This window comes from Petromyzon marinus, chromosome 31 (assembly GCF_048934315.1).
Source record: "Petromyzon marinus isolate PM22_M1 ecotype Great Lakes invasive population chromosome 31, UKy_Petmar_22M1.pri1.0, whole genome shotgun sequence".
Lineage (NCBI taxonomy): Eukaryota > Metazoa > Chordata > Hyperoartia > Petromyzontiformes > Petromyzontidae > Petromyzon > Petromyzon marinus.
Window position 1 is genome coordinate 14,389,052 of NC_133697.1, and position 25,210 is coordinate 14,414,261.

The window sequence follows — 25,210 nt, forward strand, 5'->3', positions numbered from 1 at the left end:
GGCTTCATCTAGCAGTGGATTGACGTTATTCGTTTATTATGATTGTAAAAGAAATTGCGACTGAACATTTTTCATTTTTGTACAATTCAAAGCAGGTTCTCTCCATAGACCACTCAACAGAGAACCATACTTCCAAGTCAAATATTATGATTGTAGCAAAAAATACATTCCCCTTCAATGTCTGCAGAGGGTTCGTTTACCGAGCCGTGGTTTTAATTAACAAAAAAAGGTTCAGTTCATGCTCCACGTGGGGTCTCTACTCGATGAGGGGGGGGGGGGCAGGCAACATTATTTTTTTGACCACATATCGAATCACAAAATCCACGCTCCAATTTTTCATCTCTGGCTCACAGATAAGAGGGTGAGGGGGAGGTGCCTCCCGACTCCGACACACACACACGCCTCCCGACTCCGACACACACACACGCCTCCCGACTCCGACACACACACACACGCCTCCCCGACACACACACACGCCTCCCGACTCCGACACACGCGCCTCCCGACTCCGACACACACACACGCCTCCCGACTCCGACACACACACACGCCTCCCGACACACACACACGCCTCCCGACTCCGAGACACACACACGCCTCCCGACTCCGACACACACACACGCCTCCCGACTCCGACACACACACACGCGCACGCCGGGGCAGCGCTCTCACGAACCGCAGGGCCGTGCGCTTCGCTGCCGGACGACGACCCAGCAAGTGGGCCCCTTCTTCACAACTACTTTTGTGTGTTTAGTTTGTTAGTTTGTTGTCCTTCCCCACCCCCCGCCCTGCACCTCCGATGAGCACGGTTGGATAAGTACGCTGCGAAAGAAGTTCAACACATTATGAGACCTCCTTTGCCAGAAATAAGATATAGGAATAGGTTTTACCCTTTTAACTGGCACAAAAACTGACACCTTTATTCAAGGCATCATGTTTGCAATGACCACAACACAAGCAGTCAAAATGCAAACAAAAAAGACAACTCTGATAATAATATGCACTGTCCTTGAATTTGATTGGTCCACACCCGAGACAGCTTTTCTTAGAGCCTAGTCTCCATTGGTGTTGGACCAGAAGACGCCATAAGGCGTACAACTCAAAAACAGCGCACTATCAGAGTATTGAGGGCTCGGGGTGAGCATTAACATTATGAGACCTCCTTTGCCAGAAACAAGATATAGGAATAGGTTTTACCCTTTTAACTGGCACAAAAACTGACACCTTTATTCAAGGCATCATGTTTGCAATGACCACAACACAAGCAGTCAAAACACACACGTACATACAAAGCCGACGGTGTCACAGAGCTGCTGTGCCGCAGAATTGGTAGAAATGTAATGACATCAGATTTTCCCCGATTGATGCCGAGGCCACCTACGGCCGCACCACCGATGAACCTCAAGCCATTGTTCTCTAGCCTCGCGCGAGCTGAAGAGGTCATCACGACCGGTGCAATCGATGCGCCAGCTCCTCGCAGTCACTTCCTCTACTCCGTTAGATGACTGGAGAGACCCCTCCCGCCAATGCATGTTCCTCCAGCAATCTGCCATCTGGCTTCAGGCCTTCCCATCACGGGTCACTGATGGCCACTAGGTGCCACGCCAATGCCCGTGACAGGAGCCTGCCCTTCTCTATCCTGCCACACGAGGCGGTGACGGGTGGGGCACGTCTTACCGAGCATGAGCGTATAAAAAAAGCCTGTGTGTAGTATTCTGCTCCGAACTTCCAAGTTAGTTTACCATATTCTGCCACAGCATTCCTTGCATACTCTGTAAGCTTTACAATGAAATACCTGAGGCGCCAACCCTCTCGTTGATTTGTTCAATTCCAGCGGAAAAGATCTATCCGTCTCGGCAATAGCTTTGACTTATCTACAATTCCAAAGTGGTTTATAGGGGCCATAAAAAATATGCTCTGCCGTGAAATACACCTCTTTAATAATCCTGCACGCAAGCCAATGGCTTTATGCACATTCCTATCTAAGTGCACAAAGTCCTTTCCTATCTCAACATTCTCACTTCCTGCTGACACCCAAGCATGCACGAGCGCTATCCTGGCTCGTGCTTTCTACACAAGTTAGCCTGGCGAAGTCACCCTTCAGCGCACAAGTGTCCAACCTCAGGAGCTACAACTGCCCATGGCCACAATTCTCGAGGCCAAACTTTCAGCCCAACTTTCATCACGCTGTAATCATTAGCGAAATTCAACCTAATCACCCGATCACAAACACTGTTGAGCAACTGCTTAAGCGATTAATGTTTAGGAAAGCAAACGCCAATATAAGTTACGTCAAGATCGTTCAGTAGCCGACATCCTTTCTGTAAGTTTCCCAACCAGAATCGCACACTTGTTGAAAGGCTTCAGTATTGATAACACGTGCATTCTTCCCATAACCTCAGCTCTTCCCTACAAGCTGCCCGACGTTAAAACTCAATCACTACAACTCATGCTGCATCTTCTTCGCGCTCTCCCTCAGGAGCCACCCTCACACTCCTTCCAGCTGTCCGACCCTGCGAATCGTCTCTTTACACCGAGCACCCATCCCTTGTCGTTCTCAGGATTGGCAAAGTGAAGATAGCATGGGAAAAAACGGCTGAACGTGTTGGATGCCACAACATCCCAATTATTTTTTGTCCAATTTCCTAGCTTCCTATTTGTTTAATGTTTTTTGTGTACGTGTCTTTTGTATTCGTTTCCAAAAACTATTCATCTTTTTTGGTAATGGGTAAAAATAAGTTAAAAAAATGCATCGACAATTTCAGTGAAAGCTATTACAATACTAAAAACCACCACACTTTCGTGACGAGGCAGAATTGTTTCACAGACTCAAAACTAAAGATTGATGAAATCTAGAGGTTTTTTTTTGGGTTAGATCACGTGAATATAAATGTGTCGTTACACCCGCCACCACCCGACACAGCCAATTAGTAAGGCTTGTCACGTAAACAGAATGTGTCAAATCGTTACTAGTTCAGCAGACCGGTGTGTTGGAGAGTAAAGCCACAACATTTACAACTTTAGTACCGTGATGTTTCGCCGAGTATTACAATCGGCATCATCAGGCCACAGCTGAAGTTGTTCATGAAATTTAACAACATGCTTGCAAAAAATTGTTAAACAATTATATTGCCTACAAAGCCAATCAATATTATGTTTGAGGTTATCATTCAGCATTTGTTCTTTCGGTAGTCACGTAGAATGATAATAAAATAATAAATTGATAAAATAAAATAACACAATAATATTTATTTTATCAATTTATTATTTTATTATCATTCTACGTGACTTTACCGAAAGAACCAAAGAAGATGAATCATTGCAGTCACGAAAGCTTTAAATCGAAATTCAGCATTTGTGTTAAATGTATTGTAATGCTAAATTAAATTTCGAGAATAAGATATGTTTAAGTGCAATGAAGTCGTGGACTATGATGGTGGGGGCCTTGGGGAACCCTCCATATAGCAGTAGATTGACCTCACTGATGACGATGCCAAAATTAAACAGTTTACTAAGAATGCAAATTTCATCTCAATGTTGTGGAAGTTGTTACAAAGGCCAGCCACAATCTTTAGCCGTAATTCAAGAAACCAATAAAAAGTTCCACCTATTTAAAGTTAGCAACATTTTCAAATAGAGTAAGTGTGAGTCTAAAAATATCCCATTCCCAACGTGATTTAATTCATTTTACATGTTTTCCGCAGACGAAAACAAAGATTTACTTAAGGCCCTCGGATAAAGACTGCAATGCCACAGAGGCCGAACAATGCGATCTGGCTTTCATGAAGCTCTAGCCTGACTGTAGCTAATTAGGGACAGGAATCAGGAATGGCAGGAATGCAGATGGATGGAGGAAGCTGGCAGATAAATGGAGAGAGTGGCCCAGACCGTGCCAGCAACGCGCACGTGTTTCTCCCGAGCCTGGTGCGAGTTAAAATGGGCAGGGTCCGCATGCCGGTCAGCTGCAAGCTATCCGTTACGACTGCCTCGTCTCTCTCTTTTGGAGGGCCCCACTCTTTTGAAGTCGGCTAAGTTTTAGTAAAATGGGCTCTGGTGGTTTAGATGTTTGTAATGTTTGCTCTTTGGTTAGAGTGATCGATGCAAAGACATAAAGAGGAGCATGCAGAGGATTAGAGAATATATGCAGGTTCAAGACGACATTCGAACTCTTAAGAAAGTAAATGAATCTTCTTTGGTTCTTTCGGTAAAGTCACGTAGAATGAGAATAAAATAATAAATTGATAAAATAAAATAACACAATAATATTTTCACGACGTTTCGGCCACGTGATGATATTATTGTGTTATTTTATTTTATCAATTTATTATTTTATTCTCATTCTACGTGAATTTACCGAAAGAACCAAAGAAGATGAATCCTTGCAGTCACGAAAGCTTTAAATCGAAAAGTAAATGAAGTGAAACATCTGGGAATCGCACCGATAAACAACCTTTTTCTTTTTGCATACGTCTGATGTGGATGCCGAGCAACAACTACAATGTCATATTCAGGTGGTCAAGCCAAATAACTGCGTCAAGAGCAGCGGAGTGTCTCATCGCTGTGATATCTCCTGCCTATTTGTGGATCGGGGCGTTGTGTCATTATACGTTGTTACGGTCTCTGTTCTTGATGACCACAGTCGCACACTACTACTGGAGAGTTTTTAAGTTTCCATTTGTGCATCACCAGGGTATCCGCATCTGCTGGCATGGTTTGTGCAGTGGATGCGGTTTAAGGTGGACCATGAGCTTCGTGGAATATCAAACCGAGGGATATTTTGCGTTGAGTCTTTCACAACAAGGCGGTGTTTATTTGGGAGTTCTTTTTAAACTCAACATAAATACGCGTCAGTGAACTAAAGAACCTCTCTGCTCAACCACGTGAGCTGGTACTCGTATCCATTGGCGACCCTGAGCCAGCGGTGAGAATTCCCCATTCCTATGGCAGGAGCCAGTATCCCCACAGAATGCACGATGTACGTTGGACTTCAATCGCACCATACGTAGCCGACCGTGGTAATCAGAGGTGCGTGTGAAGGACGACAAATTAAACACAAAAAGCAGTTCTAGCAAAATGAGTTTTCCATCTAGAAACGAGCGGTATTCATTTTACGGACCCTCGAGGGATGATGGTCCAATCTAACCCCCCCCCACCCACCCGACCAAGACTTGAACTCACAAGCGTCCAGTTTTGAGTTGCAGACCCTAGCCCCTGCACCGCTTTGGGCCGAATCAATTTTCCCAAAACAAATATCAACAGCAAGAGCAACATGATAAACAAAAACCGTACACCGAATGTAAAAATAATCATTTTCATTATATTAAAATAGGTCAAAGATGCATTGACAAGCTTTCCATAGGAGACCAATACGAGTCTACTCAGTTATCTTTCCTCTTCCGTCTCACGTTTCCTAAACCATTATTTGGGGCGCCTAATGACAAACACGTGTATGGCGGTCCTTCAGACATTGTGCATCCCTAGTGTCCGTGACTTTACGTACTTGCTGTGTTGAACAACCGAATAAATACAAGTTTTGGTTAGTTGGTGATAAGACGACATTGCTCAACCCAACCAGACACCCACCCTGGTCACGCCCTTGCCACAGTCTGACGGAGAGAAAATGCAACAGCCCCGCGGAGTATTTACGGCAGCTGCGTGCCCTATCGGGCAACAAGCTCATCACGAAAATGGCATCCGTGTATCTCGCAACTTGTCCCGAGTTTGTCAAGACCAAGTTATTCGGGCTCCGTTTGGGAGTGGCCGTGTGTGGGTGGGCAGAGAGAAGTGGGGGAGGGGGGGGGCACAAGCGTTGAGGCAAGGGCACTGGCGGTGGTGGGGGGCTGTGGTGGCTGTGGAGAGCGAGAGAGAGGCGCTGACTAAAAAAGGGGCTCTACCCAAGCGTAACATCAGCCGTGTTGTGCACCCGTTCCAAGTCCGACTCCACGGGGACGATCAGACCTTGGGCGTCCGGCCGAGTCGTGGTGCAAGGAAAGCAAGGGGGGGGGGGGGGGTTGACACGAGGCGAGAAGGGAATTGCATAAGCAAGGGTGTTGTCACCCTGCCGACTGGTCACGTAGCAATGATTACAGCGCCAAAAACTGTCAATGAAGGTACTACTTTCCCCGCTGCGACTAATACACGCGTGTCAGTGTGTCGAAGAGAGCCTCGTTTAAATCACGCACAAATAGTCTTGCAATTGCCAAGTATACGTACCAGGTGACAAACTAAAGCAGGCATCTACTATATATTTCCTAGGAGTTTCTTTCAATCGGTCAATTGGTAAACACCGCGATAGTCGTGAGACAATTACAGCATATTAAATCGGCTAAAGAGCCACGACTTTCATGCCTTTCCGACCAAAACGTGTGGAGCAAGGGGTGTAGAATAATTAGTTCATCGTTGTGCCCCAATTGTTGAGAATGATAAATGACGAAAAGTAATTGACAAATATATTTCGACAAAAGTTACGGGGGTAAAATGTACGTAAAGACCACCGTGAATGGCAATTTTCCGCCCTCTGAAAATAAGCAACAGAATATCGAAAACATTTACAGAAATAAGTTCAACAAAAAATAAAGTGCACATTTTATAGCTCTGCTCAACTGAAATTCTGCAGTGAAGTTCAAAACGCGCGCAAACGTGAAAGAAAAGCAGCGATCGTCACGTTATGAAGAGCGACTGTAAAGATTTCAAACACAACCTCCCACCCCGTTTGATCGGCATCATCTCGCAGAGATGGCAGCAACGGTCCGCTGCCATCTGTTTTTAAAACAACGTTGAAGTTGCGCAGAAATAAGTTTACAAAGCAACACCACCACCACCACACAAACGTGAAACTTTTTTTTTACACGATAAAGCCAGTTTTCACTAATTCAGAGGCACAACAAAAACCTTCACGACCGCAGACACGAAGCTCGCGAAATCCAGCGCGTTTGTTTATAATGCATCTGGATTCTCTTAAACGTATACCAGGTACCTATTTTACAATGTTTGTGTAACTTTTTTTTGTACTTACCACAAGCCACACAACACTCGTCTTCTCGATCCTTCCCAGGACTTGGCACGGCGTCTTCTTCTCTCGATATTTTTTTCTGTATTTTGTTTTACTGTTAATGTTTCTGCGTTTGATTTTATTTTTGCTCGTTATATATTTTACTATTTTTTTTGTAGTTTAGTAGCATCCACTGTTTTTACGTTGTTAAACTGTTAAATGCGCCAGAATTCTCAGCTGGCATACGCTATACGAATATGCGCGATGGATTAAATAGAATAACAACAAACTCTCTTGTACTCTCCGCACCACCACCTCCTCCGCCTGTGTCTCTGTCGCCTCCTTTGCTCAACTCGCGCCCGTTCTGCCCCGTGCAGTGACAGCGGCTGCCGACTAAACCCCCCGTTGCCAGCTCGCTCCGAGATACGCGCAGCAGCAGCAGCAGCACCCACGGGTTCACAAGGACCGACCCCGCCCAGGAACAACACGGGTTAGGGTGGGTGAGGGGGTGGTGTTTGTGGTGGATGTGTGCATGGAGAGGATGTTAGGCAGAGTAGGGGCGGGCGAGCGGGTGGGTGGGGACAGGGAGGGAGTCGGGGACATTGGAAGGGCCGGGACCGTTGGTTGGGGAGTGCGAGGAGGTTTTAGAGACGGGGTGGGGGGGGTATGGCAGAGTGAGACTCGCGTTTGGACTGCTGTCAAAAAAAGGGGGGGTACACATAGTGTTGGAGAGATGGAGGGAGATGGAGTGGCTGGGTGAGAGAGGGGGGGGTGCATGAGGATAGCAGATGGGGGGGGGGGGGGGGGGGTAGGCTCGCTGAGCGGCCATTTGGCCGAGCCGCTGCTGCTGCTGCGGAGAGAAAGCGAAACGCCTCCCCCCCCCACCCCCACCCCCCCCCAGTTTGTTCGTGAAACTTTGAGATGAGTTTTGAGAAAGTTCTCGCGTGGATGTTTGCGGAAGCAATACGGATATGTTGTTGTTGTTTGTTTTGGTTGACTTTTGTGGCGATGTTTTATTTACACGAGGGCTGTGAAATAGTACGAGATGGCCATTTAGCGTTCGTAAAAAAAAAACGTTCAACTGATGTGGGGAGAGGAACGAGTTCAGGGAAAAACAAAACTCGCGCTCAACGATCGGGATGAGCAATGAAAAGAAATGCGATGAAATGCTACCGGACATCCAATGTGCATCACGGCATTCGCAGCGTGCGTGTAGGCGTTGCGCGCATGGATATATGTATTATGATCATAAGCTTTCAATGTTTCGACACACATTTAACACACACACACGCGCGCGCACAGTGAAGAAACTCTGCGTATCAATTTCACCGCGCGCTCGGCGACTTCTTGGCATCCAGCGCAGCCAACGAAACTGCTGGGGCCGTTCCACATCTCCAGCAGTCGCTCCTCGTTTGCAGTCTTTTCGATGTTATTCTGCGATCGGCATTTCTACAATTTTACCGGCTGCAACAATGAGGTTCATTGTGTGGGGGAGATTACAGAGCGGGCCCGGCACGGGGGGTGGGGGGGGGGGGTTGCCGCTGGAGAGAGGTCAGTGGATATTTTGAGGGCCCCCAAACCATTTTCGGCTCTTTGCAAATACATGCTGAAGGCACAAAGAAGTCAATTGAGTTGTAACTTGAAGCTTCTCGAGTTGCTTTCTTGTGTATGGGGGAGGGGTGGGATTTTCTATCAGCTAAAGCTAGGAGAGAGAGAAATGTATAATCCAATTTAAGCATCTCGTTTCTCTGGTCAGTATACAATTCTTCACACACACAGCTACAGATCCCCCGTGCAGCCCGAATAGGAGTAAATTATGTTAATGATCACATATTGAGGCCGGAATGCTGAAGAATTACCTAATAGGGCCAGCACAATTTTTTTTAATGCAATTAAATCTCCTCATTGCGGATGTTCACAGACAAAAACTATCCTGAGTTGACCTCAGGGAAACTCAAAATGACGAAGTAGACACTCGATCTCCTTCAAACGTCTGTCCCTCCACACACAAAATAAAAGTTTTGCACTTCATAGCAACTGGAAGTCCTTCTGGGAGTCCTTACTTTCAGTAGCATTGGTTCAATGCAAGCAAACCGTGGAGAAGGGAGACCCAGACCAGTTTCGGATTCCGACTGCCTGGTGGTGATGCGAATCGTTATAACGCGCCGCTTGTTGCAGAGTTTCACGGTTCGAATCCAGTGGCCGCCCTGGTCAATACTGCGGTAGTGTGTCAACCATATACACGTTCGCCCTTTTCTTCACAGTGGATGCTAAAGCTCCCCCCTGACGCCATTCGCAAGAGTAGGCGGTCGTGTGCGGGATTGGGGTCCAACTTTGACGAATTCGAAAATTCCTCAATTGGTATTATACATAGCAATCATTAACCACTACTGGTAGACTGCTCCCACAGGTCACTCTTGCAAATAAGACCTATCCTGGTCTCTTGAGTTCTTACACCTGGTTAAACAAAAATCAACGCAACTTAAACCTGGGTTGCCGGGATTTAGAGAACGCACGAACCAACCGTTGCACGTCGGCTGTGTGTGTACGATTGTGTGAGCGTGTATTCAGAACGTTTTTTTGCTTGCGATTTTTACACAAATGAACACTCATGCTTAAATATATTTTAAACATAATCATCATAAAATAAATATGTATATTCTATAGTTATTACAGAAAGACGACGGGTCCATGAAACCCAACCTTGGATTAATGTATCGTTCTCTAAATATTTTGACGTGCCCTCATATATAATAGTTTTCTGATTGTCAGAATTATACGGTTGTAAAATAAAACGTAATGAACACATTGCGCATTATTTTATCTGGCAGGAGGAAAGCTGCACTCCAAGTTCAGTTGTTACAGGGCCCTATTTATAAACAGGGTCTCAAAGCTTTGCTTTTGCTAAGTTGCTAATATGACAGGTTTTGTCGTTTGTAAATTTTTCATCAGCATTACATTTATATTTTTCCACATTTTAAATAAGTTAAAATCACAGAAATCTGGCTGCATAAACCTCTTTAAAGTCTTTCTAATATATGGTTTGCCAACACCTGCAAGCAGTTATTTGCAAAGTTACTTTCATTAACACAACATTTTTCAAGCCCTTTTTACACTTAAAAATGTACTACCACCACACTGAAATATGCAACTGCCATGACAATATCAGACATTTCATCCGAACTCAACAATTCGTGCCTAAATTTCCACGAGAGGAAGAAGGAAAAAGGTGCAGTGTACCTTACAGTAGGGTATTTGGCCTACTCTTCCACACTAGCCAGAAGTATTGGAAACTTCTCCCCACCACAAATGACCTGGCAATCGATTACATTGTGGTGTAACCATTAATATATCTATACTGCGTTGAGGAGATGCAGGTGGACTTGGGACGCTTGCATCGTTGATTCCACTGCGCCACAGGGAGATCGAACTGGCGACACGTGGATTGCAAGTCCAGCGTGGTAACCGCGACACTGTGGCCACAACCCGAAAGAGAGAAGCATTTTAACTGAACTGAAAATCTCGACGACACGGCATTACATTGCAGACTCGGTTGAAAGTCAACACATCAAAAAGCCTGAAAGGAAAATGGAAACTGAAAACTGAAACTTAGATGAAGTGAAATCTGAAATGGTGGCATATTGAAATGGCATTTTATAAACGCATTGCTCCAAAGCACGTGCCATGTATGATTTCTGGACAACCTCTTCTTAATGTGGTATAATCCAAGGACCTAAGATATTAGTGAATATGCCATTTAAATTGGGAGCACTCGCTAAAATATCTCATATGAATGCTAAACTTTAGCTTCAAATGCTAGCTTCAAAGTTGTTGCGAATGAAAAGCAACATACCATCGCGGTATGGAAATATAAACACTGTCCACGATTTATTTTTGTACGATTTACTCTTACATGCACAATGCGATGCACATACCATGAGCGTGTAAGTATATTAAGATCTATGAACGATTGCATATTAAGATCCTGAGTAAAGACGTGATATTCCTTCAACAACGATCGTGAATCATGAATTTGCAAGAGAGGCTGCGACTCAATCCTCCACGTAGCCGAGAGGCCTCCTCCTGCCCGGTGTTATCCATCTCGCTAACGACGAAATCAGTGACGCACACATATTTGTCGAGCCAAAGCGTTTCTTACAATAGACGCAAGACCCCGAGCCTTTAAAGCAGCGGTCCCCAACCTTTTTGGCACCAGGGACCGGTTTCGTGGAAGACAATTATTTTCACGGACCGGGAGGGGTGGGGTTCATCATTGGGTCTTTCCCCCTTTTGAAAGAAGCTCTCTAGCGACGTTTGTTTTTTTACTCTTTGTGGCTACTAGGGGTTAGAGCTTGTGGGCTTACTCATTGTGGCTACTAGGGGTTTGCTTGTGGGCTTACTCATTGTGGCTACTAGGGGTTAGAGCTTGTGGGCTTAATCATTGTGGCTACTAGGGGTTAGCTTGTGGGCTTACTCATTCTGGCTACGAGGGGTTAGCTTGTGGGCTTACTCATTGTGGCTACTAGGGGTTAGAGCTTGTGGGCTTACTCATTGTGGCTACTAGGGGTTAGCTTGTGGGCTCACTCATTGTGGCTACTAGGGGTTAGAGCTTGTGGGCTTACTCATTGTGGCTACTAGGGGTTAGCTTGTGGGCTTACTCATTGTGGCTACTAGGGGTTAGCTTGTGGGCTTACTCATTGTGGCTACTAGGGGTTAGCTTGTGGGCTTACTCATTCTGGCTACTAGGGGTTAGCTTGTGGGCTTACTCATTCTGGCTACTAGGGGTTAGCTTGTGGGCTTACTCATTGTGGCTACTAGGGGTTAGCTTGTGGGCTTACTCATTGTGGCTACTAGGGGTTAGCTTGTGGGCTTACTCATTGTGGCTACTAGGGGTTAGAGCTTGTGGGCTTACTCATTCTGGCTACTAGGGGTTAGCTTGTGGGTTTACTCATTGTGGCTACTAGGGGTTAGCTTGTGGGCTTACTCATTGTGGCTACTAGGGGTTAGCTTGTGGGCTTACTCATTGTGGCTACTAGGGGTTAGCTTGTGGGCTTACTCATTCTGGCTACTAGGGGTTAGCTTGTGGGCTTACTCATTGTGGCTACTAGGGGTTAGAGCTTGTGGGCTTACTCATTGTGGCTACTAGGGGTTAGCTTGTGAGCTTACCAACACTGTGACTGAGACAAGTGCGCAGTGCGGGAAAGAGGCGCGGACGGAAGTGGTAAATAATAAAATAATGGGGGCGGGCCAAGCGCGGACTCACCGCTCACACCTCCTGTCGTGCGGCCCGGTTCCTAACAGGCCACGGACCGGTACCGGTCCGCGGCCCGGGGGTTGGGGACCCCTGCTTTAGAGCACACAACCCCGACACACAACCCCGACACACCACCCCGACACACAACCCCGGCACACAACCCCGGCACACAACCCCGACACACAAGCCCGACACACCACCCCGACACACAACCCCGACACACCACCCCGACACACAACCCCGACACACAAGCCCGACACACAAGCCCGACACACCACCCCGACACACAACCCCGACACACAACCCCGACACACCACCCCGACACACAAGCCCGACACACAACCCCGACACACAACCCCGACACACAAGCCCGACACACAAGCCCGACACACAACCCCGACACACAACCCCGACACACCACCCCGACACACAACCCCGACACACAAGCCCGACACACAACCCCGACACACAACCCCGACACACAAGCCCGACACACAACCCCGACACACAACCCCGACTCGCGTCCACCAACCAAGCACTCCGCCCCCGCAAGTCGACTCCGCGTCGACCGACGAATAATTAAAAACACGCCAGTTAGCGGTGGTCTTAAGCCAATTAAGCACTAAAAATAAGCGAAAATGAATTCCTACGCTTTCGCGATTTAGATAGAGGGTAAGAAGAGCAAACCCGCGTTTTAAAAAATAGTTTAATTTTAAACTCACGGCTGCCGGAATGGGGAGTTGAGACAACTTTTAGCAACGAGAAGCATTTCGAGAGCGTCGCACATAGCAGGCGCGCGGGAATCCGAACGATGCTCCCCGAGCCGAGCCCCCCACTGTTGCGGTGATCCCCCCCCCCCCTTAGCAAGCCACGTGCCTCTGCGTATTAATAACCTCGTTTAGTGGGCACAGCACCGCAGCACAGCACGCAAGGTATCTACAGTGGAGGGGGGGGGAGATGAGCAGGTGAAAGCCACGCGCACCTTTTTGTTATTTACCAGCCGTGTGCTCTACAATCCGCTTAATTACGCCCGAGTACATACCGAAAATAACGTGTTATAATTACAACTGATGATGCACGATTCGTGTGTCGACGCTTAAGTCTACTTTTGCCATCCTCTTTGCGTTCTTAATTATTCGCAAGTATCCCTCGACTAAGAGGTTCGTATCTTAATGGTAATTTATTCAGTTGATGATACATCAACACAATACACCTACACAAGATATATCTGTGTGACCGTGCTTTTATTTTACATCATAGTACAGAAAACGCTTCATGTTTTTAAAAAAAAACGTCGTGATGGATGACATTTTAATAAACAACAACTTCACATTGTTGCGGGTCTTCACCAGCCCTTGCATTGACTAGCATGGGGAAGTTTGGTCAGCTAAGCCCCCACGACTCACGTCGTTTGGGGAGCCATATCGTGGGACCGTGAAAAAGGCAACGACTTGTGAGGCCTTCATCCAGCCGATGCCGAAGATTTATACTGGAGGAATCCGATGGGCTATAAAGCTGTTTTTCACAGATGTGAAAGTAGGGCTACTTCAGCCAGGTCTACAGTTTGCTTGACACGTGAACTCCTTGCTGCAAATGAATTAAAAACGTTAAATTTGTAGGTATGGTGAGGATAAACATTGCTTCAGGCAATGGGCAAACTTAACTTGTAGTGTTGTCATCATATGGCATCGGAAGATGTTTAGGCTGTGAAGGACTGACTGCGATCGGTGCAAGTCCATATGGGCCATGATCCATTAGCCACGAGACAATGCAGCCTCGGTCCATTTCCCAACACCCCCCCCTCCTATCACCTCTGGCCCTTCACTCAACCGAACAGAAGGGATGTGGGCTAGAAAACGATCATATATAAAAACACGTTCATCTTAAAATAAGTTGATTGTGTCAGATGATAGATGCCCAAGGTCGAAATTGCCCCCCCCCCCCCGATTCTGGTGTAGAGGCACGTTGCAGAGTTTGCGAACCGAGCCCGCGGGGGGGCTGGGGTGCTCAGTCCAATTGGGTTCGCTTCACCTCGGGAGAACTGCGATGGGAATTGGACCCTTTGAGGGCCAGACCAGTTTCCAACGATCGTGGAAACCTGCGGACAAAAAAAAGCCCATGCCAACGCCAAAACAATTACATAGATTCAACTGGGTCAAATTTCACGGCTACTTTTCTTCGGCAAAGAAACTCCTAAAAACTGTTTCATTTCAGCCGTCCGATGCAATTTAGATTGAAACATGAGTGCACGTTTTAAAGCAGTACTGAAGCCTATACACACAATCATACATAGCCTTCAGCAAATGTGTAATCCTGCCGATGGTTTTATGCTGTGCACGGTGGCTTTGTTTACACGACTGCATGGACGGTTAGCAACACGTTTCTAGTGTTGTGAAACAGGCGGTCACATTCCTATCAATGCCATTTGTCACGTGTACCATTATTCTAAAGAGGAGTAGCGGTGGTCAGTCTTCAATCATGGGGCATCTGCCTCGGTAGCGTAAACAGAGGATGTGTTTAATGTCATCCGAGTGCAGTTCTGTCTTGTTTTACAATATCCACCAATACAGCATTTGGCAATAAGTCTTTACATGTGAAAAGTAAAACACAAATATAAGTGATATTTTGAAAGGTGACATTGAGTGTCATTTTAACAAGTGCAAACGTTCACAATTCCCGTGAAAACGCAAGACCGGTGTAATTTTGCCACGATATAAAAACACGTGTTAATAATTCCCCATCCAAAATGCCAGTCATCTCAAAAGTCTCGGTGGAAATATCTTACGCGTTTTATTCGTATACATTCATTGTCATTGTTTTGTTTGTACAAAACATAACCACTGCGCACCACATCTGGCTACATGCAACTTGCGTTTCAGATATGCGCGCGAGCGTGTGGGGAGCGGTAGTGTGGCCGTTAGCGCACTGCGCTATGCAGCCAGCGCCACCCGAGTTCGACTCTCGCTCAATGCCCAATGACAGTGGCACGAGCGAGCAATTGCAGTGCTGCACCTTTACCTTTCGGGACCCACCGTTGTATTTCTACCGCTCTCGACTCTGGGTTTAATTCTACAACACCCCAACCCTTGCCGTGCATAATTGATATTCGCTATAATTTTCAGGCGAGCCTGGCACACCGCACGCCCTATCGTTTTGCGAGCCTGGCAGACATTTCACGTATCGTTTGCGACCGTGTGTCCCCCCCCCCCGCCCCCCGTCGCCCCGGACAGAGGCGGCACACACAGAGCCGGGGCCGCGTCGAGTTACGACGATCCGTTTGGCGCGACCTCTTCGACGGCCAGGTTGCGTTTCTCGACGCCCAACGTCGCCGCGGTCGCTTTTGTTTGCGCGTCTCCCCCCCCCCCCCACCCCCCCCCCCCCCCCCCCAGCTGCCGCCAGGAGCGCGTTGGCATGGGCAAGTTTCGGGCCCCCCTCTCGCCTTTCGCTCAAAGTTATGTTTGCCGGCTCTGTGTCCGAGCTGCCATGGGCGACGGAGTGCCACACCAACAGTCACCCGAGCCTGGGTACATCGACTCGTTTTAACCTCGAGCCCGAGCATCGAGCGACGCCGCCCTGGTGCAACGACCGATGCGCAGCGCGCCGCTCGCTGCTATCCAGGCGCCGCTGGTTCAAACGGCGCGGCGGTTGAGACAACGTGGCAGGTTCATTGAATCCCCTAACCTCTCCGTCTACCCAGCGGCGTACGGTTAGTGGGGTGCGCACAGTTGGTCGCGTGTGTGGTGGGGCAAAGTTTGGGTTCTCTTACAACTGCCAAGAGGTCTGGCCGGCGTGGAAGACTAGGCCAAAATACCCTCTCTCTCTCTAGCGGCGCTGTCTGGAGCCCCGTCGAGTGGGGGCCGTTCTGCCATCAAGTGATGCGAGCAAGACACTGCAGGGCTGCGTCGAACACTCGTGAACGTCTGGCGACGTTTGCAGAATGACCTGCGTGCGGTTTCTGAAATATTTCAGTGGGATTAACAATATCAAGTGTACACTGCCTGTGGATTGGCTGCAATGAAATACAGCCTCTGGGCATCAGCATAGTATTAAAAGGGAAACCCATATAGCCATTTATGGAATTAAGATAATATATACAATTACTTTAACCATTTGCATTTGTGTATTTATATTTGGCACATTATACACTCGTTTCAGGGCAACCTCTATTAGTCATGAAGTCGGTTTATAAAATCATACGGTTTTGAATATGTATCCTCGTGCAGAAATTGCCACGTCATAATAGCAATCAAATGGTTGTATTGTGCAAAACAAGAAAGTAACAGGAAGACTTATTAGCAGCCTGACCAACATCTTGTGAATTTAGACGGGGAATGAATGTTACTTACGTGAATCTTTAATGGGAGAAGGTGAGTTTCCTTCGTTGTTGCCTGCTCCATCCAGCCCATAATGATCTCTCTCTTCCTGAGCTGCACACACACACACACAGACAACAAGGATCATCCAGTTAGTCTCACACACTGGAGGGACATGTGCTGCGAGTGAGCACGCACGCTCCTAGATTAGTTACAAATGAGGTAACATTGTATCATCACCTCAAAGTCTGGCAATCACGACTGTGTTCCTCTGACCATAGCCAAGCCTTGTCAATGTTCGGAGTTGGGGAACATCCCCATTTACAAAACACACAATAACACACAGCCAAAAATAATAAAGGATAAATAGAACAGTCTGGTATAATTTGTTTTTTAATCTGTAATCAACTTGTAAACGTAAACAAAGAGCTGAATGTACGCTGGCATACCTCCAATGGAGACATTTAAATAAGCAGTTCTTCATTTATTATAATTGTATTTTAAATTGATTATGTAACGAGTAAAAAAATCAGCAATATAAACAATCTGATTGTAATCACGTCCTCCAGCAACCAATGCTTCTCTATTTCTCACGAATGCTAATGGACAGTGACTCACATATCTTGTATTCCCTGGATTATAAGACACGCTTCCCCCAGTATTTTACAACTACAGATGGGATGCTTTGTGAATGAGTGCTTTTTTAATTATTGACATGTTCATTTAATAATACCTTATATGCAATATCCCATAGCAGCACCTGACCAAGAACATTTATATTTATCTCCACACACTTCCTCTCGAGGTTACTTTGACCGACTTCTACCACAGGCAAGTTGTCGCAGTACCCACACTTTACACCTCGCCGCATGCGACCTGCCGACTGAACAAATGCATAAATTATGCGCCAAAAACAAAGTCTCTGCACATCGCCCTGCCACGCTGAACATTTTTCCAGTGAGACTGGGAAATAAAGACAGCACCACGCTATTTCTACAAATCATCCTCAGGTATATGAATTCCAGGAAACGAACACAAGCGGGGGAAACAAAATCTCCTTTGGGAAACATTTCAGGATGCCGTTTAAAGCTCTCAAACGAGGATATTTTTCCCCGATCCGTTTGGCGGAGGCCTCACTCACCATTCTCGTCTCCTATCACATTCAGTGTTCTATATATAAAAAAAAAACATTCAGAAAAAGAAGATTGAGTGCTCTTGCCAAACACATCTGGTCACCCTACATGAGTTGTTTAACAAGACTGCCTCTGCTGCGCCTTTGCTTGGTTTAAAACAAAACTCTGCTGGGCGACCATTAGTCTAGAGAGCTCAGAGGCTGATAACTAAAACGTATATATTCATGCTGAGATGAATAGAGGCCCACTTGTGTATGTACTGTGTTACTCACTATGCTGCACAACAATGCATAATGACGTTAGAATGAGGTAGAGGAGTTTATTTTATTTTATTTGTAATCAATAATGGGGCATGCGAACGTAGATGTATTCATGTCGATTCGGACTCAAATTAGTACCTGGTGCGGTGTGTATAATGCACACGTATCGCCACTAGGGAGACAAAGGCGGCCGGCCGTGATGTTGGCCACCCAACCCGTCGTGTGTTGTGCCGGGCCTCATTATGAACTCGCTAAGAGCACTTGCCCCAACAGTCCGTTTAGGCTATACGGGGGATCTTCGTCTTTGTGTATTTATAGATGTGTGTGTTGGCGTAGGTGTGCGAGTGTGTACTGTGGGGGGTGCACAGCGAGTTGCAAGCCGTGCTGTGCAACTGACGCCTTACGTTGAATTCCTGGCCTCGGCTGCCATCCGTGGCAAGTGTTAATTTCACCTGCCGAGCCCCTCTCTCTACGAGGCAAACTCAAACTTTTCACGGGTGCCCGGTGAGGAGCGTGCACATTATGCTTGCAATTTTGTAGGCAAGGGCTGGTGGATGGCCAAGATATTTCAGAAACTCTGGAACTAACCGAGGGCTGAATGATGGAGTGTAATGCTCTGCCAGCACGCATTTCCAAAAAGGTAATCAAATTTTAGTCCACATGCAACAAACTCCTATAGGAGGGGGTCTCAAGACTCACGAAGCTTTCCCAGTAACGCTGCCCCTTCTGTATCAATATCATCCTCAGCAGGAGCATCAGCGGCAACATCATCAACAACATTATTCGTTTTACTGTCCATCACTTTCGTATTGTCCGTCTCGTTTGCATTGTTCGTACTGTCTGTGATGTTTTGTCCATAAGCCTCAACGTTCACAATGGAGATAATTTTCATATCTCCGATGCTCACAAGACCGATTATTTTAATGTGTTCAACAAACGTGTTTCTATACATGTATTGCAGGCTAAAATGTAATTTTTAGACTTAAGATCGTTTGGCCCATTACCAAATCTTTCAACATCCGCCACAACAAAACACTCGTTAAAAATACAGACGGTAATATTGACTCGAGACACCGAGACTCCCACTTCAACCGCAGCCTCCGCGGAATCCTCGTGTGCCGTGTAAGAGCCCTATTCAAGGACAACCTTCATCTGCTCAAAGTGACGCAAGGGAGCTGCCACATGGGGGGGTGGAGGAGGCGTAGTGGGGGGAGCATCAGGAACGGGGCAGCCTTGGCATGTGGAGGAGAACGCGTGGAGAGACGGTCGGAATGTGTAGCATGTGGAGGAGAACGCGTGGAGAGACGGTCGGAATGTGTAGCATGAAGATAGAAAAGACCGCGCCAGCTGCTTAAAGGTGAAAGAGGCCACCAGAAAATTCCTGGAAACAGAGGGAGGGCCTTCTCCCTTTTAAAGAAGCGCCGATTTGTTATTTATTTTGCCATTGAAAATATTCCTTTGTAAAGTGTTTAATCGCCGCCCCAATAACCGCAATGCTGCAATTTCCAAGGCCGTGTTCCTCATCTTAGCCCTGCTCGAGCGCCTTCCTGACCCGGGCCACTTTCGATCGTTCTGCCCTGCAGAGAGAGCGAGCGAGGGAGGGCAGCTGCAGTGGACTCACTCTCTGCCTTGTACATTCTGACCGCATCGCGGGGACATTTTCCACTGCCGTGTTCCAGCGTTTGCAGACATTTCTCCACCAAAACCAGCCACAATTTGCCATTTCACACACGAGGATGGACAATAATCTACGTGCAACGTGTAGTAGTCACGCTGGAGGTGGCGTCGATTCCATTGCTGATGTGATTTTTACGAACATTGCTTAATGCCAGATGGCAAAGTTAATAGCATCCATCCGTAAAAGTTTAATAATAATAAAAAACACATTTCTAGGTTCACTTTTATTATAACGACAATATAAAAACGAATACATTGTAATTATCTAAGATAATCGGAATACTTCATGTTATCTTCTTACTAACGTTAACCAGAGCGAAGTTTAATGCGATAATATTGTTGTCGAATGTCAACTTTAAGTAACCAACAACAGTGCCGAACCAATTTTAGTTTAAGTTATTACATTTAACATTCATAATAATTCATAATAAAGGTTTTTGGGTTAGATCGCGTTTATTTATAAATGTGTCGTAACCCTCCACCACCCGACACGGCCAATCAGCAAAAAAAGTGTCACGTTGACAAAAGACAAATAATTCACTACTTCAGCCCACCGGTGTGTTGAAGAGTTAATCCACATTTACAGTTTGAGTACGACGTTTCGCTGGTAAATACTTCCAGCATCATCGGGCAATTCGCCAGAATGGTAAAGCCCTCGCTTGCTCCCGGTTTTATATAGAGCAGCAGGGTGACGTCATCACTTAGCTCATCAGGTGCAGTGATTAGAGGCGGAAGGGGGGGTAATGTAATTATATAATCGATTAGTAATCAGTCATTGGTTATGATTAGTAATGAGTTGTAGATTAGTAATTCTTTAAATCAAAATGTAATGTTTATTGTTTTATATTTTTATTATTTTATTGTTTCCCTTCTACGTGACTTTACCGAAAGAACCAAGAATATTTAACATCCGTTTAAAAATAAAGAAATTAATGCAAACCGACACATCTGATGACGGTGGTCGAAACGTGAGAATTTTTATTGTTTTATATATATTATTATTTTATTGTTTCCCTTCAGCGTGACTTTACCGAAAGAGCTAAGAATATTTAACATCCTGTTCACTGCAAACGAGGTCAGGCTTCTTTGGCTGGCAATGGGCAAGTATTTTATTGAGAACATCTTGCTCAACAAAAAAAAAGCGCGATCCGTTAGCAAGCACGGACGAATGTAAACAAACACTCGCGAAGTGAGAGAGAGAGAAAGAGAGCCGAGAGGTGCGAGTGAGTGGGGTTTGTGTTTGAGGGGGCGTGGCACCTCGTCAGGAAGAGCCAGCGAACGACCAAAATATATCCGGCCTTTGTAGGAAGCAGCCGCGCTATTTTACGACGCTCTCGTTGTTCCGATGTAACGCACAGACCTGCGCGGCGAGAGTGGGTGGATAGAGCTCGGTAACAAAGACAAAGATCCCCCGTATAGCCCTAACATATTGTTTGGGGCAAGTGCTGTTAGCGAGCACCTATGAAGGGCCGGCAACGCAACACGAGGGGGTGGATGGCCAACACCACGCCCGGCCGCCTTTGTCTCCCCAGTGGCGATGTTCACACACCGCACCAGGTACTCATTTGAGGCCGAGTCGACCTCGGAGAGGCCAAGGACCGGTTCAGATAATCGTCACCGGTGTTGGCCGTGAGCGGGAATCGAACTCTGGTGGCCGGGTTCGTTGCGCTGTGTAGCGTGAACCGCTACACAATATGAACAAACACACGGCACCACACGCGCACTTTCCTGCTGAAGATTCCATGCAGAATGTGAGCGGTGTGTGCCCGTGGTGCAGCACACGCGTTCGCACGCTGGATTTGTAATCCAGGAGGTGGTCGATTTGACAAAGGGCAAGTTTATTATGGGATTATTAATAATGACACCGCTTCCACAAGGCTGTTTGGCTAACTTTGATAGGAGCAAGCAGACACGAAGAGGCTGGCTTCTTAACATGTCTGTGTGTGGAGGAGGCACGTGACGATGTTACGATCAATTGATTAAAATACATCCCATGATCACGAACCACGCATTCAGTCGTTTGAGAGAGAGAGATTCGGTTGCTTACAATGAATCCAAATTATACTCAAATAATATGATGTCATGTTTAAGCAAACGGCTTAAAATAAACTCCACAAGCGATAATGAACAAAACTGACAATGCAAAAGAGGCTTCGAAATGAGACAAGCCGACTCCATAAAATTGCATTGCGTCCCCGGTTTCCAATCGCGAATGGAATTGCTCTGTGGGTGTGCATCGACACAAACGCCTACCAATGCAGAGGGTGCTACGAATCTCATCGCCGGAGCAGGGACGTCAACTCGGAAAGTGTGAAGAGAGCGTGGCAGGAGAGCAAATGAAGATGGAATCGTGGAGAAGGTTCCAATGGTTGGGGCACAACGCGTGCAGCAGGATAGAGGAGGAGGACTGGTTACCAAGACAAACAATGGAGTGGCCCACATTACAGGTCAGTAACAGAGGGGAGAAAGGATGTTGGTAGAGAAGACTTTGTAGATTTGAGCTTCAACTGTGCGACTGTTGCTGAATTAGGCGATGGTGAGGTATGGAATGAACAACGCGAATGGTTCCGACGGACAGCCATGAACTCGTAGCGTAGTACAATATATCTATGGAGCTGACAATCGGTAGGAAATAACAAACTCGTCCTACAGTTAGAAAGCGTATCATGATTTATGATCAAATAGTCTTATCACGACGATGGTTTTCTTACTTTCAAGATCTGGCAAAATGCAACATGTGCAAAAATGTATTAATATAATCTTAGGAGTGCTGAAATCGTGTCTTATGTACGTATTCATTACATTTCCTGTGGACGGAGAAACGTATATTATCGTTGCATCGTTACATACATATCATTAAATGGTATATGCAGAGTGTGTCAGGTTTTACACTGGAAGTATACATGTGTTTTAATATTGAATTAGATGATGTGGCCAGGCCAGAAAACTATGGATAGCCCACAAATCAAACATTTAACTCGCGTACAAGAATGTTTTTGAATGTGATTATTTTTTTCGCAGTAAACACTTTAGCAATGAAAGAAAAGCACAGCGAGATGGTTGTTACAAGTCTTCAGTTTTGGATAACCTCAAATTGTTGAGAATAAAAAGGCAATTGCGCCTTACTTGACATGTGCTTCAAAAAACAAGCATTCTCTCTCACACACGGAAATTCCCGGCGTATCTGGAGTACCCTCGTGTGTTCCCTGTGGCTTTTGGAAGCCATGGGAACCAGCTGTACAAGTCTTACCTAATTTTCAAGAGACCATGTGTTTTTTTCTCTCCAATGCGATGGAAAGGAAATGACTAAGGCATGTGGAAAAAATTAAAGCGCTCCAAGCTCACTTGGCACGCTGTATACGCTGCGTTGTATATGTGTGTGTGCGCATATCACGTTCACGGACGGTGTTAATGTGCGCGTATACACATTACGGACTTGACGCGAAACATTGTAAAGGTTCATCTATTTATATAGATTCTCAGACTCACAATAAACGCATCGAATAGTGTAAAAAATTATGTTCTTATTAAAGCAAGTCGACCCAACTCATTTCTGTACCAAAACATGCTCTATTAGAGCATTCAAAAGAGATTCCTTTGGCATGACGAGAACACGAATTACCTTGTTTTAGTTCGCTATTCAATTTGACTTACAAATCACACGTGCGCAAGTCATACTTGCTGCACAATACTCGCTAATTTCACAACCAGTACTCCAACATGGCTTCCCTGGACAAAACACACTCCAGAAAGGGATGCATCCAAAAGTTGTGCCCAGTGTAAAAAAAAAAATGTATCTGCAAATCTGATCACAACTTTCATTTAAAAGCCTCCCCCACCAACAGTTTTTACTTTGAAATAGATGGATAGGGCTGGGCGTAAAACCAGTGCAAACGAAAGCGTTCTGGACTATTCCAGGCGAGGTTAAGCACTGGCTACAATGCACTGTGGATTATATTGCCGCTGGCACAACAGGACGATGACTCGGGAAAGCCTGTGGACAGGTGGAGATTCCCCGTGAATTCTGCCACTCAGGAGTGGAGTTTAAGTCCTTGCATCGCGCAAAGAATATCACGGAATCCTCACCACGAGTCCTACATAGCCACTCACTCACTCACCCTACCCACCCCCTCTCACCTCCGGATGGCGTGCACCAAAGGGGCATACAAGGAGCCCGTGGGATGTGGGGGGGAGGACAACTCCCCGCCTGCGAGGCCCTAACCCAGTCCCACCCGGGCGCTGCCGTCCACTGTTTGATCGTTCTCCTGCGTAGCCTTCCCGCATGGGGACATGTATTCGACACGTGGTGGAAAGGATGACTTCCATTGCCACAATTATTTCGCCAATTTAAAATACTGTTGAGACGTAACGTAAAGATGAACGGTTAAAAAGTCAATAAGAGATTTCAAACTAGCGCATACATGTGGTGCCAGCAGTATCCAGTACATGCAGTGCTTCGCGTGCCCTCGGCATGCCCAGTCACACACATCTCGCCAGATTATTAAAGAACACGGCAGCTGGGCATCTCTGGCATCTCCGCGGTTCGCAGAAGCGGCCAACGGAGATGCCACCACGTGTTTACAATAAACCCGATTCAGCGTTAGTCATCGTCAAGGTGGGCATGACGTGCCAGCCGTGCTGCGTTCGCGTCGATTCCTCCACTCAAACAGCCGCGCGACAGAATTTTGAGCAGGCGCAAGTGGTGGGCCGATCGAAGCGACGAGGATGGTTCCCAGATGTCGAGACGGTGGCTTGGCTCGCCCTACGCGCCTCCACCCCGGTGTGGATGTCCCCCGCAGCTGCCGACAACCGTACATTGACGGCGGCACCCACGTTTGGGTATTGGGGCGAGGTGGCGAACGCGGCGGCTTGAAGATGTCGGTCGGTAGGGAATCGGCCAAGTCTGTGCACTTTGTCCAACGTCTTTGCTTACCGTGCGGCTTGGCGGCGAATCGGTGTCGAGGCAACGTCGCTTGGTCCCGGGGAGCTGCGGCAGCGACATTGCGCGCGTGCCTCGGCGTGCGAGAGGATTCTCGTGGCGACCTTCACGTCGAGCGTCTCGCCACGCCAGCCGAGGAGAGATGTTGGTGACAGCACGGGGCAGCCAGGTTGTTGGGCTCCACTTGAGGGTTACAGTGATAACACCGCACTGCGGTGTTCAGTCGGGCATCAACAAGTCGAGTGGTGACTACGTGTGGCCCATACTGGTGCACGGTACTCGACTACGGAGTCCACGAAGGGCCATCTCGTTGACGTCCGGAGCACTGCTGCAGACGCTCCCCAGCTTGCGCTTGCCCGTTTCTGGAGCAGGTTGATCTTTGCTTCTGGTCTTGGGGGCTACCTTTTCAGGTGGTCGTGGAAGGTTCGCGCACGGTCCAGCTTCACTCCGAGAGAGGTTGGAGTGGGGTCGTGTCGCGCAGTGTCAGCCACACAAAGGGTGCTGGGCGTTCCTATCATCGAGATGAAACGCAGTGACCGCCGTTGTTCTGTGGGGATTTGGCTTGAGCCTCCATTTCCAGAAATATCCCCCCCCCCCCCATGGTGTTTAGGTCCCGGTTCAGAGTGGATTCGATGTCGTTGGA

General features: G+C 46.9%; 1 protein-coding gene across 6 annotated transcripts in view; it reads right to left on the reverse strand.

The window, feature by feature from the left end:
* The window catches only part of LOC116947892 (neuroblast differentiation-associated protein AHNAK-like), a 112,656-nt gene that overhangs the window by 65,515 nt on the left and 21,931 nt on the right, over positions 1-25,210 (reverse strand). For 5 of the 6 annotated variants that reach the window (XM_032964168.2, XM_076071137.1, XM_076071135.1 and 2 more), the window contains exon 2: positions 16,592-16,672. In XM_032964168.2, coding sequence (XP_032820059.2) covers positions 16,592-16,672 — 81 coding nt within the window. Of the gene's footprint in view, positions 1-7,015; positions 7,520-16,591; positions 16,673-25,210 lie in introns of those variants that run through there. The other variant, XM_032964169.2, reaches the window with a different exon arrangement.